Here is a 14,857-nt window from a genome sequence, read left to right on the forward strand (position 1 = left end):
AGAGAAAAGTCGTTAAGAACCCCAAAGTACATTTGAATTCCATTACCTTTTTCAAATCTTCCCACTTTCTACGCCACCCGTGGCTCTGAGTGAAGAGCAATTTACAAGACAAAATGATACATTATCTAGAGATAAATTTGCAAACTGGCAGAAGAAAATTGTCCCAGAGGCTACATTACCTCAAGTTTATTACAGTATCTTGAGTTCTTATTGCATATATTGTTACATGCCTTTTACAAGTCAGGAGTATATATATAGTATGCTCAATTTAGCAGAAGTTATGTCTATTGCTTCTCTCTTGAAAATCAGCAGCATGCAGTGCAATATTTGGTGTGCGGAGTTACTGTTTCAAAAAGTGAAAAACTACTTAGGTTTAACTGAAGAGGGAACATGATCTTTATTGGCTTATATGCAAAGTTTCATTTTGGTTTTATGCAGAGTTTGCATAGTTCATGATTATTTTCTAATGAAAAACTAGATGTGTTGTCAGTGACCTTGAAGAAGATCAGGTGACAGTAGCAAACAGAAAAATTTGAAGAAGAGGCATAACTTTTAAAGTAGAAAGGTCAGCAAGAACTGCCTGAAACAAAAAAACCAGAAAATATTATTAATATCAGTATTCTAATGGGCAAAGGAAGCCACAACAGAAACACCACTGCAATGTAAGTCTGGCATTGACACCTTCTCTAAGATCTTCACGTGTGTCCTAAATCTGCACTGAAGCTACAACCTCCCTTCTCTTTTCTGAACATCTTAATGTTAGAACATGTGCAAAATACTAAAACGTGCAGTAGAAAGTAACCTGGACTTTTGCCTTGAGCCTTCTTCAAATATACAAGGTAGCAGGAGTTTATAAGAGGTCTAACATTTCAACTTGCTTCTATAAATAAACGTACATTACGAATCCTGGTCCCGTTATTCTAGTATACGGAGTATCTGGCTTCAGGAAATCATTTTGAGATGGAACTGATGTTTATTCAATTGCAAGATGCATAAACATCCTCTTCCCTTTAAACAAAGAATGTAGGCAGCTATTTTAAGGGTAAAATTTAAATTTCTATGAGAGATAACAAATAGAGTAATATGGTAAGCCACTACTTAACTGAACTACGTTTCAGGTATAAATTATACTATTGAAAAGAAACCAGCTTTAAAGAATTAATCCATTATTAAAAATAACCAAAAAACCTTGTATCTTTACTGTATCATCTGAATGCATGCTCTTTAACTCTCTCAACTCGTTTTTCCTTGTTCTAGCAGAATACACGATGTGAACAATAACCAGAAAATGCAACCCAAGCCCCAATAGCTGCTACTAAAATTCCTGGGTATCTTGTTTCCCCCATAATGGTTATAATGGTTTCCTATAACAATCTTGTTTGTGATTCCTTCACAAGAAGATTGTCTTCAACTGATTAAGGAATCTTGAGTACTTAATATTACTTAGCTTGAAACTTACAGGTTTTACCCGAGTTAAAAAATTAGGCGATGAGTAATGTGTATCCTATGCATCTGAGACTACAGGGCCCAGGCCTGGCAATCTCTCAGGAACTATTCCCAGCCCCGCCGAGTGAAACTTATCCTTACTTCGGCTGCAGCCAGTGATGTCACCTCCATCAGGTTCACTGCTCGGAAAGCAAACACAGCTGCTGCCAGCACTGGAAAAGAACGCACACTATTTCAACTGCTGGCCTACCCATCAGCCTGACACATTGACTGCTATGCCCACACCCCCAGGAGGGCTCAGAGCTCGCACTTTACATGACTGTCCGCATGCATTCTGAGTTAAGGCCTTGCGATGAACGGAAACCGTCTGCTCCGGAGGACGGAGTGCCCGATGGCTAGATAAACCGAATCCCACAGGTTTGGGAAAAAGGAAAATTCAGTGGTCTTAAAAGAGCCATTTTATAAATTGCTTCTTTCCTACCTATGACTTAAGCCGTAAGTTCTTAAATATAAAGAAATATATAACAAATATAATAAATACAGACAAATAAAGGTTTATTTTAATGCAGGTATTTCTTACTAATGCAACAGGATTCTGAAAAGTTATATGGAGACTGTATTTGCAAATTTATCAGATCATGTTTCGTATCTATCAAGAGGTATCCTGATAGACATGTGCAATAAAGACTTTTCTTAAAAAATATTTTTCTAGGGGCACCTGGGTGGCTCAGTTGGTTAAGCGGCTGCCTTCAGCTCAGGTCATGATCCCAGGGTCCTGGAATTGAGCCCCACTTGGGCTCCTTCCTCAGCAGGGAGCCTGCTTCTCCCTCTCCCTCTGCCTGCCACTCCCCCTGCTTGTGCTCTCCCTCTATCTCTATCAAATAAATAAATAAAATCTTAAAAAATATATATTTTTCTAGTATTTTGTTGTATTTATACTTTTATATTCAGCATTGACTTTCCTAGAGTGTCATAAATGGATAGGCCTGTGGGGAGAGCTGCTGTGGACTGATCCTGAAATTTACATTAATGTTGGCTATAGGAAAAAGAAGTTGAAACTTTGAAAAAAAATTCTAGGACACCTTAAGGGTCAATAATGTACATGTAGTAGACAGCAACATTTGGATTTTTGTTTCTATCAATCATATGCATATGACAAGAAAGTAATGCTAACATGTAATCCGTCTTATTATATAATCTGTCATAAAACCCCACGCGAGGGAATGCATCATCGTGAACAGCGAAAGGACCCGAATAAGAGGCAGGTACCCTGACAAGGAGGTGGTGCTGCCTAAAGATGACTCTTGACTTCTCCCTTGTTTTTTCTTTTTTATCACCAGTGGTGGTAGTTTCCTCCCCATCCAGTAAGTCCTTGAAATTTAGGAAATAAATGGTAAGGAATCTCCAAAATTATTTGGAAGACTGGCTCCTAAGTATTTGGCATAGCTAATACAAATATCTTTAAATACATTTTTACTATAGGAATAATAATAACACCAATGATAATTCACATCAACTCTATGAGTTAAGTACCACTGCTAGCCCCATTATATGAAGATGGAAACTGAGGCCCAATGAGTTTGGAGGACATGTTCGGAGTCCCACAGGTACAAAACAGTAGAGTGAAAACTTAACCTGGCTCTGGAGCCTGAGCATCTAACCATTCACTCTGTGATGACTTTATTGAGATTGAAGGTAAGTAGTAATGACTCTTCCCTGACATGAAAATCTGGGTGCTTTCCTATGAATCGTCATCTCTGCTGTCCTTCAGAATGGTTTTCCAGAGATGGCCTGAAGCATGATGCTATGGTGATCCTGGGCTCTGACAGGTAGGTGGTTGTGCCTGAGGAGAAGTCAGCATCCAGACCTCTTAATTTCCCCAGACAGACACTGAGTGCAACCACACCAGACTGGGAAACACAGGCACTTTTCTAGGGTACAACAGATTTTGGGCAGTCTAGCAAAAAAAAAAAGCATTGCAACTAGTTAGACAGGAGAACTCTGAGGGAAAAAAAAGATGGTACTGGTAAAATAAAATTTAAAAAGTCAAATCAGCTGGGATTATTTAATATGTAACAAGGGATACAAGAGATCAGGGACAAAAAATTTACCTTTTAACAAAAAAGGAGAAAACTTAAGTACTTTAAAGTCACTAAGCTTCTAAATTTATAAGAATATCAAAGAAAAGAACTGTGGACCAGCAACTTCTTTATAGATTTTTAAAATCTGGAATCATTTTGACAATGGGGACATTTGGGAAGCTAAGGAATGTGACTGCTACTTCCTTTTTTGTGTATAATTTAATAGAGTTGGTGAAAGCTTGACAGGATGGCCAAATTTTCTGCTCTAGCAGGAAAGAGTTTTACATGGCGGGAAATTGTTTTTCCAAAGGTAGATAAGAGGGGGAAAAAAAGATCAGTTCACTAACTGACCTCAGCATCCCAAGTGCTTATGTGCTCATAACCTTTATTTATCTTGGTGTCACATCACAGAAGTTCCTTTGTGTCTGCTTCATGTTTGATTTGCCCAGCCCTTCCACAGAACACGTTTGTTTGCCAAGGAGTAAAGATCTCCACTTCGGGATATTCTCAACTGCAATCATGCTTCACGGTTAATATAGAAACTCTAATATTTACCTGTCATCTTTTAAGCTATTCTCATTGCTTTAATTCTAAGCAACTCTATCATAAGCATTAAGACACTTACGCTTTAAACTGTTTTTCAAAAGACCCTAATTAATTCAAACTTAAAGCCAGTAATATTTACTAACAATTTCTAAAGGCTATATAATGACTAACTTGAGCAAAAAAGGTGGTTCCAAAATATCCATTCCAAAAAATGTCTGAAATAATAAAAACTAATTCGGGTATGCCTACACGAAATGGTCTACTCCGTGGCTCCTTATCTGGATTCACAGTAGGGTAGTTCCCACCAGTCTAGTTCCATTTCTAGATGTTCTATAATTCTTCTCTGATGATTTAAAAAAGCACTCAGGGAAAGCGGACGGATGCTGCCGTGCAGACTGCATTTCTACCTATACACCAGTGACATTTTTATTAATGCATTGAGCTCACAGCAGAGTGCCTAGTTTAGAGCAAATGCATTATTCAACATTCACTTATTTCTCTCTCACTTGAGTTTGCTGGGGGGTTTTAAGTCACAAAATGAGAAAATTTAAATTGGAAGCGGTCTTGAAGGTCTTCCAATTCAACATTTCTTTCACAGTAGAAAACCTCTTAACCTTTGGGTGACAGTTAAAAGCCCATTCTGTTTTGAAAAATCCTAATTATTACTTTCTTATACCTAACCCCCTTCTTTAACATGCTCTAATATCTTTTTGAAATAATACAAAAAGCTATACACAACACTCTTCAAAATTTATGACACACCCAGAAGAGGTTTATTTGCTGGAAAGTCTAAAATCCCGTTGCCTGAGAAATGGTAGCAGAAAACAAGGCTTCTTAGCCTGGAAAGTAGAAGCTTTGGGGAAAGGCAAGAGTAGAAAAAACATGATGATGACCATGGTGTAACAGGAGTTCATTTTAACAAGGTATATTGTCCAGAAGTGAAATAAGCTATGTTGTCAGACAAGGACTCCAACACTGAGAGTTCAAGCAGAGGATGAGAACTGCCTATCAGAAACATCTAAAAGAAGTCAAAGAATTCCTCTACTTCTAGATTATAAGTATCACTGCCATTCAGCCAAGGGAAATGAGGGCAGACCCTTCTTTCCTAAGTCATATCTGTGTGGGCTTAAAACCCAATTGAGATAGAAAGGTAGTAGGAATTGTTAACATCAGTAAGTGGGATCTCTGATTACACCAAGGGTGATGTTTATCTTCATGGCACTTTATTATTACTGTAATTTTCCTTTTTGAAATGCCATACAATTACTCTAGACCTCTCAGCATTCAAGAATATTTTAATATGGTACCTAAACAACCTTCTGCAAGAAAAGGGTCTTCTTCAATTAAGCATTATTTCCACAAACCCAGAGAGGTGTCTTCACAATGCTATCAGTATAAGGTAAGGAAACGAAGTTCTCACGCAGGTCAAATAATTTATTCAATATTACACAACTGGAGAAGGTTGGACCCAGCATTCTGCCAACTTTTCTGCTCTCCACTCATTGTTGTGAAAACCTTGTGCTATTTATTTGAATTTCCTGATAATCCCAATGATTAAAAATAACTGAGCCTATTTTGTATAAGAGAAGCAAAATAATATAATTAATAAGAAATCTGTGCCCTATGTATTATCCTACAGTTGTCTTGTGTGTATATCTATTGTAAGAACTGCTTAATTATAAATAAGAGATAAATCTGTGGCTTCCTGAAAAAAGATGAAAATTTTTTTTGGCTTAAGAGAATACCTAAAAGGGGAAACTCAATCACCAGGAGTCAGAGACTGTTAGCAAAAAGGAAAAGGTTTCGAATTCAGTAGAAGCTGAAGTCCAAAAGAGCTAAGATTTCCATTCTGTAGGGAGGCTCTGTGTCAGTCTGGATTTTAGGCAGTGGTTGGGAAGGGGCACAGAACAGACGCTGAGATATCTGGGGAGCCAGGAACAGAACTTCAGTGTACATGCTACACGGACCTCACAGGTGCTGAGGGATAGTAAGCCCTTGCTCAACTAGAAACGAGGGAGGAGAAATGGACTTCCCTGGGAGCAAAGAAGAAAGACGAGGAATACACTAGTGTTGGGATGTTACACATAAGTATCTAGATCTCAGACCTTCAGTACTTGTTTTCTAAGGCAGATAGATCTATTAAATATTTATGAGTTAAAAACGACAAATAACTATAGACTCAAACTGCAATTACAGATGATGAATGTTAGAAAGGAAAGGGGCTTTACTATAGAAACGTGTGTTTTACAAACAAGCACTTATTACCAGCAAGAATTTCCAGAGAGTTGTATCCTAGGATTCTGTCCCACAAAAGCAGGAGTTGATCTGTAGCTAAGTATCCAGAGAAAGCTCGAACCATCCATTTAAAGGATATGCGAAGTCTGTAAACAAAGAAAAAAGAAAATACATTTTACTAGTGGCTTTCTTATTACAAAAAGGCAATATCAGAAGAGCCAACCAATTTATTGTTTGGGTAACTTCTCTGTGAGGCTTAGAAATCACCTATGCATTTACATCTTACATGCTCTCTCTTTTTTTTTTTTTTTTAATATTTTATTTGTTTATTCATGAGAGACAGAGAGAGAGAGAGAGGCAGAGGGAGAAGCAGGCTCCCAAGGAGCAGGGAGCCCGATGCGGGACTCGATCGCAGGACGCTGGGATCATGACCTGAGCCGAAGGCAGACGCTCAACCATCTGAGCCACCCAGGCGCCCTCTTACATGCTCTCTTAAACGCTGCAGAAGGGCAATGGTGAGAAACCATGAGTCTTCAAATTAGTGGTCTCAACATATTAAGAGGAAAAATTATATCTGCTATGTTATAGTTCAGCCTTTGGAAAACTCACTCACTTCTATGTTCTGTTTTTCAGGGTCTGAACTAATTAGCTATCAATGAGGTGGTCTTAAGAGTCAACAGTTCTTCATAGTTTGAATCATGATTATTTGAATTTTTATTCCAAATACTTAAAAGAGTACTTGGTAGCTGTATACTTTTCCAATTCAATGAATTATATCCCATTTTTCAGTCAAATAGCTACAAAGGATGAATAAAATAAAACAATAGGCAGGAGTCTTTGAAGACCAAGAAAAATAGTTTTAAAGCTATAAAGGACCTTAGAACTAGATTTCTGATTTCAAACCCTTCATTTTAAAGGGGAGGTTAGCAGAACTCTGAAAGGTCAACCAGAAAATTCAACTGATTTTGAAAAAAAAAAAAAAAAAATCCTAAGAGATATGAAACTCCATTATTTACAAGTAGATTATGTTACAATAATAATTTCTCTCTGAAATCAGGAAATGAACTCTGTAGCTTTGGTGCCTTATGAGAGAAACCAGTCCCTCACACTTCTGTACTATCTATTAGCATCTAAACATCACTTGACTGCCCCTGAGTGGTGCTAGGCAAACTCTTTGCTGGAGCTGTTACAATATTATGTAGATAAGTATCTGTGTTATTTTCTTAAAGCAAGAGAAAGGGACCTAGAGATTGCCATTGTTGATGTGGTATTAATTCTTTTAAGACCAAAAAACACCCCCAAGTTTTCAGAAATTCCTCAAGACTAGATAACTATTATTCTAATATAACAAAGTACATGTAATGAGTAGTATTGACAAATTAAACTTTTTGGTTGGTTTTAGAATATCTGTTTATAAATGCTGAAGAAAGTTTTGGCCACCAGATATTTTAAATTTAAAAAGATCATTTGACTTTTAAGTCTAAATTATTAATGTCATCCAGTTTCATTTTACTGGATCTCTCATAGTGTCTTATTAGGACAATAGCACCACACATTGTGCCCCCTCCATATACAGTGCAGAATTAGTTTCTTAGAAATAGTTTATTGAGGTATAATTTATGGATAGTAAAATTCACCCTTATTAACGCACAGTTCTATGAGTTTTGTTAAGAACCAAATGGAAACTTTAAAACTGAAAAATACAATAGCAAAAACAAATCAAAAAACATCCCTCATTGGATAGATCTAATAGCAAAATGGTAATGACAGAGAAAAGAGCCAGTGAATTTGAATATAGATCAATAGAAAGTGTCTCATCAGAACCATAGAGTAAAAAGGATTGAAAATAAAATGAATAGAGTTTCAGGGACCTCTGGGATGAGACCAAAAGTTTCAACATTTGTATCACTGGAATCCTAGAAGAAAAGGAGAATAAGTATGGCGCAGAAAAAAATATTTGAAGAAATAATGGTTGAAAATTTCGCAAAAGACATAAACTTACAGATTCAAGAAGCTCAGAGAACCCCAAACAGGAAAAACACAACAGAAATCCATGCCCAGCTACATCATAATCAAACTGCTGAGAACTGAAGACAGAGAGAAAGAATATTTTTTCCTGAAATGTTTGGCAGAATTTACCAGTAAAGCCATCCAGGCCTGGAGTTTTTTTGAAGGTAGAATGTGATTAATTAAAAAATGTATACTGTAAACCCCAGGACATTGTTACGGACTGAATGTTTCTGTTGTCCCACCCCTCCATTCATATGTTGAAACTCTCCCCCAGTGTCATGGTATTAGGAAAGGTCTTAGGGTGGTAATTGGAATGAGATGAAGTTATGTGGGTGAAGCCTTCAGGGTTGGTAATTAGTGCCTTCATAAGAATCATGAGAGAGCTTGTTTCTCTGCTCTGCTCTCCAACCATGTGAGAATACAATAAGAAGTCGGCAGTCTGCAGCCTAGAAGAGGGTCCTCACTAGAACTCAACCATGCTATCACCTTGATCTTAGACTTTCAGTTTTCAGAACTGTGGGAAATGTTTCTGTTGTTTATAAGCCACACAGTTTATGGTAATTTGTTATAGCAGACTGAACTAAGACAGGCATCTATCAAAAAAATGTTTTAAGAAAGGTATAAAAAAAAAGGTATAAATAATAATCCAATAGTAGAGATAAAATGTAATAAAAATATTCAATTCAAAAGCAGGTAGGAAAAGAGGGAAAAAAGAATAAAAAAAGACAAATAGGGGCATCTGGGTGGTTCAGTTGGTTAAGCTGCTGCCTTTGGCTCAGGTCATGATCTCCAGGGTCCTGGGAACCAGCCCCGAATTGGGCTCTCCACTCAGTAGGGAGCCTGTTTCTCCCTCTCTCTTCCTGCCGTTCCCCCTGCTTGTTCCCTCACTCTCTCTGTGTCAAGTAAATAAATAAAATCTTAAAAAAAAGAAAAAAAGACATAGAAAATGTCTACCAAGATAGTAGATGGTACCAATTGATATAACTTTAATTCAATAAAATCAATTACAAATGTAAATGGAATAAACACTCCAATAAAAAGACAAATTGCTGCACTGGAAGACCCAACTATACTTTTGACAAGAAAGGCACTTAGAAAATAAAGAAATTAATAATCAATACATTAAAAGTAGAAGGACAGAAAGAATACACCATACAAATTGTAATTGAAAGAAAGCTGGGATGGCTATATCAAACACAGTAGATTTATTATCAGGAATAAAGACATTAAATAATGATAAAGGGATCAGTTCTTCTAAAAACAGAGCTTCTAATGCATGAAGTAAAAATATATATAGCAATGAAGGAAGAAATAGACATATTCACAATTATAATTGGAGACTACCATTTCTTGCTCAACAATTAATAGAAAAAATAGACAGAAAATTAAGTTTGTAAAGGCTTGAACATTATCAAAAACTTGACTTTGTTGCCATTTACAGAAAATTCTGCTGAACACTAGTAGAATATGAATTCCTTTCAAATGTACTTGGAATATTCACCAAGACAGGTCACATTCTGGGCCATATAACAAACTCCGACACATTTAAAAAAATTGAAATCTTATGAAGCATGTTGTCTAATTGTAACATAATTAAAATAGAAATCAATAATAGAAAGATATCATAACTTTCCAAATATTTAGAAATTAAACAACACACTTCTATATAACCCATGGTCAAAGAGAAAGTCACAAGAGAAATTAGGAAACACTTCAAGGGGCGCCTGGGTGGCTCAGTCAGTTAAGTGCCTCACTCTTGATTTTGGCTCAGGTCATGATCTCAGGGTTGTGAGATGGAGCCCTGCATCAGGCTCCATGCTCGGGGGGCGGGGGAGTAGTCTGCTCGAGATTCTCTCTCTTCCTCTGCCCACCCCTCCATCCCCCTCTCATGCATGCTCTCTTTCTCTCGAAAGAGAAAGAAAGAAGAAAGAAAGAAAGAAAGAAAGTAGAAAGAAAGAAAGAAGGAAAGGAAGGAAGGAAGGAAGGAAGGAAGGAAGGAAGGAAGAAAGGAAGAAAGAAAGAAATGAAAAAACATTGTGAATTGAATGAAAATGAAAACACAACATATCAAAATTTGTTGTGTGGAGGTAATGTGGTGCTTTGAAGGCAATTTATAATAATATTGCTTATATTAGAAAAGAAGAAAGGTCTCAAACTAATGATCTTTCACCTTAAACAAGAAGACAAGAGCAAAATAGACCTAAGGCAAACATAAGGAAGGAAATAATAAATGTAAGAACATAAATCAATGAAGTTAAAGAGAGAAGAATAATAGAGAAAATCAAAGAAACCAAAACATGGTTCTTTCAAAGAAGAATAAAATTAATAAAGCTCTAGCCAAACAATCAAGAAAAAAGAGAGAGAAGATACAAATATCAATCTCAAGAATGAGAGAGGTGTTGGTCACTGTGATTCTCTAGATATTAAAAGGTTAATTAAGAATATTTAGGGAATATTTTGAATAACTTTATGTCCATAAATATAACTTAGATTAAATGAACAAAGTACAAAGCTTATTCAAGAAGAAATAGATAACCTGAATAGTCCTATTATCTACTGAAGAAGTTAAATTCTAATTAAAAACCTTCAACAGTATCAGTTCTAATTCATAAAAGCCTTTGAAAAATTGATTTCTAGCTTGACAATTAAATTTTTATACTTTCTTCTGCATAAGAATTTTAATGTTTGCCATAAGTCATTGAAATAAATTTGTTCCTTTTCATGATTAAAGTACATAAATAGCTAGAAAAAATCAGTTTAGTTTCTAGCAGTAAACTAGATGTCTTCATCCTAGTAAAGCCTCATCATATACAAATATTCATCGCACAAGAGTAAAACCAGAGGCCAATTTACTACAAGTTTAAGAAAAAAAGACTTATGTGCAATATAAAATATTTCTGCCACATTCTTGTTTTATAATCTTAATCATTAACAGAATCTTTTTTTAAATTAATTAATTAATTTATTTTTTAAAAATTTTATTTATTTAGAGAATGAGAGAGAGGACATGAGAGGGGGGAGGGTCAGAGGGAGAAGCAGACTCCCTGCCGAGCAGGGAGCCCGATGCGGGACTCGATCCAGGGACTCCAGGATCATGACCTGAGCCGAAGGCAGTCGCTTAACCAACTGAGCCACCCAGGTGCCTGCAGAATCTTGTTTTTTAATGGCTACAAAGGAAAGAGTATAATCTCAGTATTATCGATGGGTGATATGAAGTAGTGTTTTATAAAAGGTATTTCTAAGATCTAAGATGTCTGAAATTCAACAGTGCTTTAGAGAAAGTACATATATATATATGTATAAAATTTTATGTGTATGTATAAAATCCTTCACTATTGAAACAACTTCATGAGGTAGGAATTCTCTTGATTTTAAAGATGAGGAAGTTGAATTATCTTGATTTAAAGAAAGAAAATGAGACTTAGATGAATTAAATAACTTTATCAGGATTATGCAGTTTAGTAGATAGAATTTAAATCCTGGTCTGTCTCTTAAACCCACCCACACATCCATCCGTCCATCCATCCATCTGATGTAGATTCAAGTGTGGAGTAAACTAAACTATTGTATTTCCCATTAACTACATTTGTGGTCTCAAAGAGTTAATGTTCCTTTCAAATATGCCTGCCAATAGGGGAAACTGGTTTCACAGAGGGGAAGACAGTGACAAAACATTAATAAATCATTTAGAAACTTCTGTTGCCTTAGACATTGTTATTTTTATAAAAAAGAGAAGAGAACCAATAATATTGAAGTCCAGAGGTACCATACCTACATGTTCACTGATAACTCATATGGAGATAAATGAACAAATGTTCAAACTTTTAGAACAAAATAATCAGTGTACAATCATTACTAGGTTAATTGATCTAGTTTCCTTTAACAAAAGACAGCAAACTTTAACCTATATAGCTTTCATTAAGTTGTTCTCTGAAAAATTTAGCCTAAAATGACTTAATTTTAGTATTATCACATTTCTTATGTAGTATTTGTGTTCACAAATTTTTGCCTCAATTTTGGCCAACACCTTTCCTTATGAATAGAAATTAGTTCATTTTAGTGACTCTTACATCAGGCACAAAAATCTCAGCAAATAAGAATTTATTAGGATTTTGGAAATTCTTCTAAGAATTTTTGGCACAATGTAGAGCTACACTCTATTACTTGATAATTTTTGTTTTATTGGAGAAATTGTTAATTTCTCTAAAGATTACTGTATCTTCAAAGGTGCTTTACAATGATGTAACAGAACTTTCTGATGTCAATCTATTCTTCAATTAGGAGAGAAAGGTACTCACGGTTGAGCCCCAATTTCTCGTAGATGATAGAAGAGCTGGGGGAGATAGGTTTGAAGAAGAGTTTCAAACAGCAAACAGAGGGACACAATACCCTGGATATAATAACAAAACATAAGAGAAATACATATTTTAGTGTTTAAAAATTAACTCTGGCAATAAGTTATTCAAATGGAAATGAGGAAAAAATTATCAACATAAATATTTTTATATTTTCTAAGAGTAAAAAACAGGAAATGCTATAATGATCTCTAATGCTTTCTGTTTTTTTTTTTTTTAAGATTTTATTTATTTATTTGACAGAGAGAGACATAGTGAGAGAGGGAACACAAACAGGGGGAGTGGGAGAGGGAGAAGCAGGCTTCCTGCAGAGCAGGGAGCCGATGAGGGGCTCGATCCCAGGACCCTGAGATCATGAGCCGAAGGCAGTTGGTTAACCAACTGAGCCACCCAGGCGCCCCTCTAATACTTTAAGATACATTTTCCCCCTATTTATGTATACCTACTATTATAGGTATGCTAAGGAACCTCCTTTTTAACACAATAGGATCCCCATAAAACCTGGTGTATAATATTCAGAGAATCCAAGGAAAACATCATTTTATAGAAAACCTGCTACTTTGTAAGCCCTGTTTTATCACTTATGTCCAGCAAACTAGTTTTTTCTGGCTGCATTCCAATTTCCAGGTATTTCTCTGGTACTATAGCCACACCCTTGACTCTCTCCCTCCATATGTCCCTTCCCTTCCGGCTGCCTCACCCATCCAGGAAAATATTTCCTGCTTTTCTCACTCTTTCTTTGAAATCCATTCCCAGCGGAAGACTGACTACAGACTGTTTGAAATTTGCATCAGGAAGTTATCAAACAAGCATGTTTCATTACCTTAGTATAAAGAGATATATATATTTATTGAAATCTACTTTGTATAAGGGCATTATTTGTAGAGGACAAGAAGTAACAAATTTAAGCAAATGGTTTTTCAAGTGTGTTTATTACTTGACAACTCTGAATAAAGTCTTTCTTGTAGCTCAACATTCCTCAGGGTTGATCTTTGTGAGGAAGTTTTAATCCTCTTTGTGAGTTTCTAAGGAAAAAAAGGCTGGCATGGTTCCAAATAGTTCAGTCTGGCTACAAGCCAGAAAAGGAGCTGACTGCCTGTAAGTCTATTCCACTGAATAAAGAAAGGCAAGAGGCAGGGCTGACCCAACCAATTCACTGAGAAAGGACACCTCAAGGTCAGCATGGAGCTAGAGAAGGAATATCCAGGGTTGCTCGATGTCAAGATTCAGTGCTCTGCACAAGGAAAATACTATGGGTGTATACTGGGCAGCCAGCTAAAAAAAATTTTTTTTTTAACTCTGAAGCATAAAATGATACAGAATATGAGAGTAAGAAATCTGAGGCTAAAAATTAGGTTATTAGAAAACAGAATTATTTGTATATTTCTGATTACTCTAGACTAAAAAATTAATGTAAGATAAGCACTAACTCTACTTGTCTCAGAGAACAGGAACCCAAGATAATTGGTGGTGCTTCATTTGTTCATCAGAGACATCCTGGATTTCTGTTACTCGTCAGCTTTTACTAGCAATGTAGGAGAGCAAAGTCGGAGACTGAGGCAGGTGGACTAGGAATACACAGGGTTAAACTGTGCAGGATAAAGAAAAGCGATTCAGTTTAATAGCAGTGACAGAGTCTTCTCTTCAGGGAAATCTGGTAGCCCCGATACATTCCAATTTAGTGTTTCTTCCGGAGAGTCAGTTGAGTTATCCGCAAGTAGACCACAGCAGGCCCAAAGGTGAAAAAAGGATAACTAAAGTAAAATAAACACTGTTTTTACTCAGGCTCATGGGTGGGAAAAAAAGATGTGATAAGGGACCAGCCAACATGAAATAGATAAAAATGTTCGACTCCCAATCGGCTCCTCTTGGACGTTCATATTGAGGTCAACAGAGCCATCTACTGAACACAAAGAAAGTATCTATGGTAACTGACAATTAGTCAAATATGAAACTGAAAAACAAGTGACAAATAAATGTTTGATTTTCATTAACAAAGAAGAAAGTACGATGATAATCACAACAACAATAATAAAAACAGCAGCCACTTATTTACTGAACACCCGCCAGGAGCCAAGTGTTACCGTGGCGCTCTGTAGCCCTACAGAGACGTATTAACCTCATTGCCTAGATGAGGATGTCAGTGCTCAAAGAGGGTAGGCATCCTTGTCAATAATACAGACA

General features: G+C 36.3%; 1 protein-coding gene across 4 annotated transcripts in view; it reads right to left on the minus strand.

Annotated features, from left to right (window-relative positions):
• TBC1D19 (TBC1 domain family member 19) overlaps positions 1-14,857 on the minus strand; it is a 167,988-nt gene that overhangs the window by 8,882 nt on the left and 144,249 nt on the right. For 2 of the 4 annotated variants that reach the window (XM_035005184.1, XM_035005181.1), the window contains 4 exons: positions 12,617-12,708; positions 6,339-6,454; positions 1,588-1,658; positions 159-580 (listed from right to left, as the gene is read on the minus strand). In XM_035005184.1, coding sequence (XP_034861075.1) covers positions 506-580; positions 1,588-1,658; positions 6,339-6,454; positions 12,617-12,708 — 354 coding nt within the window. In that variant the 3' untranslated portion in view covers positions 159-505. The other 2 variants (XM_035005182.1, XM_035005183.1) reach the window with 2 other exon arrangements.

This window comes from Mirounga leonina, unplaced genomic scaffold (assembly GCF_011800145.1).
Source record: "Mirounga leonina isolate KUSES-001 unplaced genomic scaffold, KU_Mleo_1.0 Mir_129, whole genome shotgun sequence".
NCBI lineage: Eukaryota > Metazoa > Chordata > Mammalia > Carnivora > Phocidae > Mirounga > Mirounga leonina.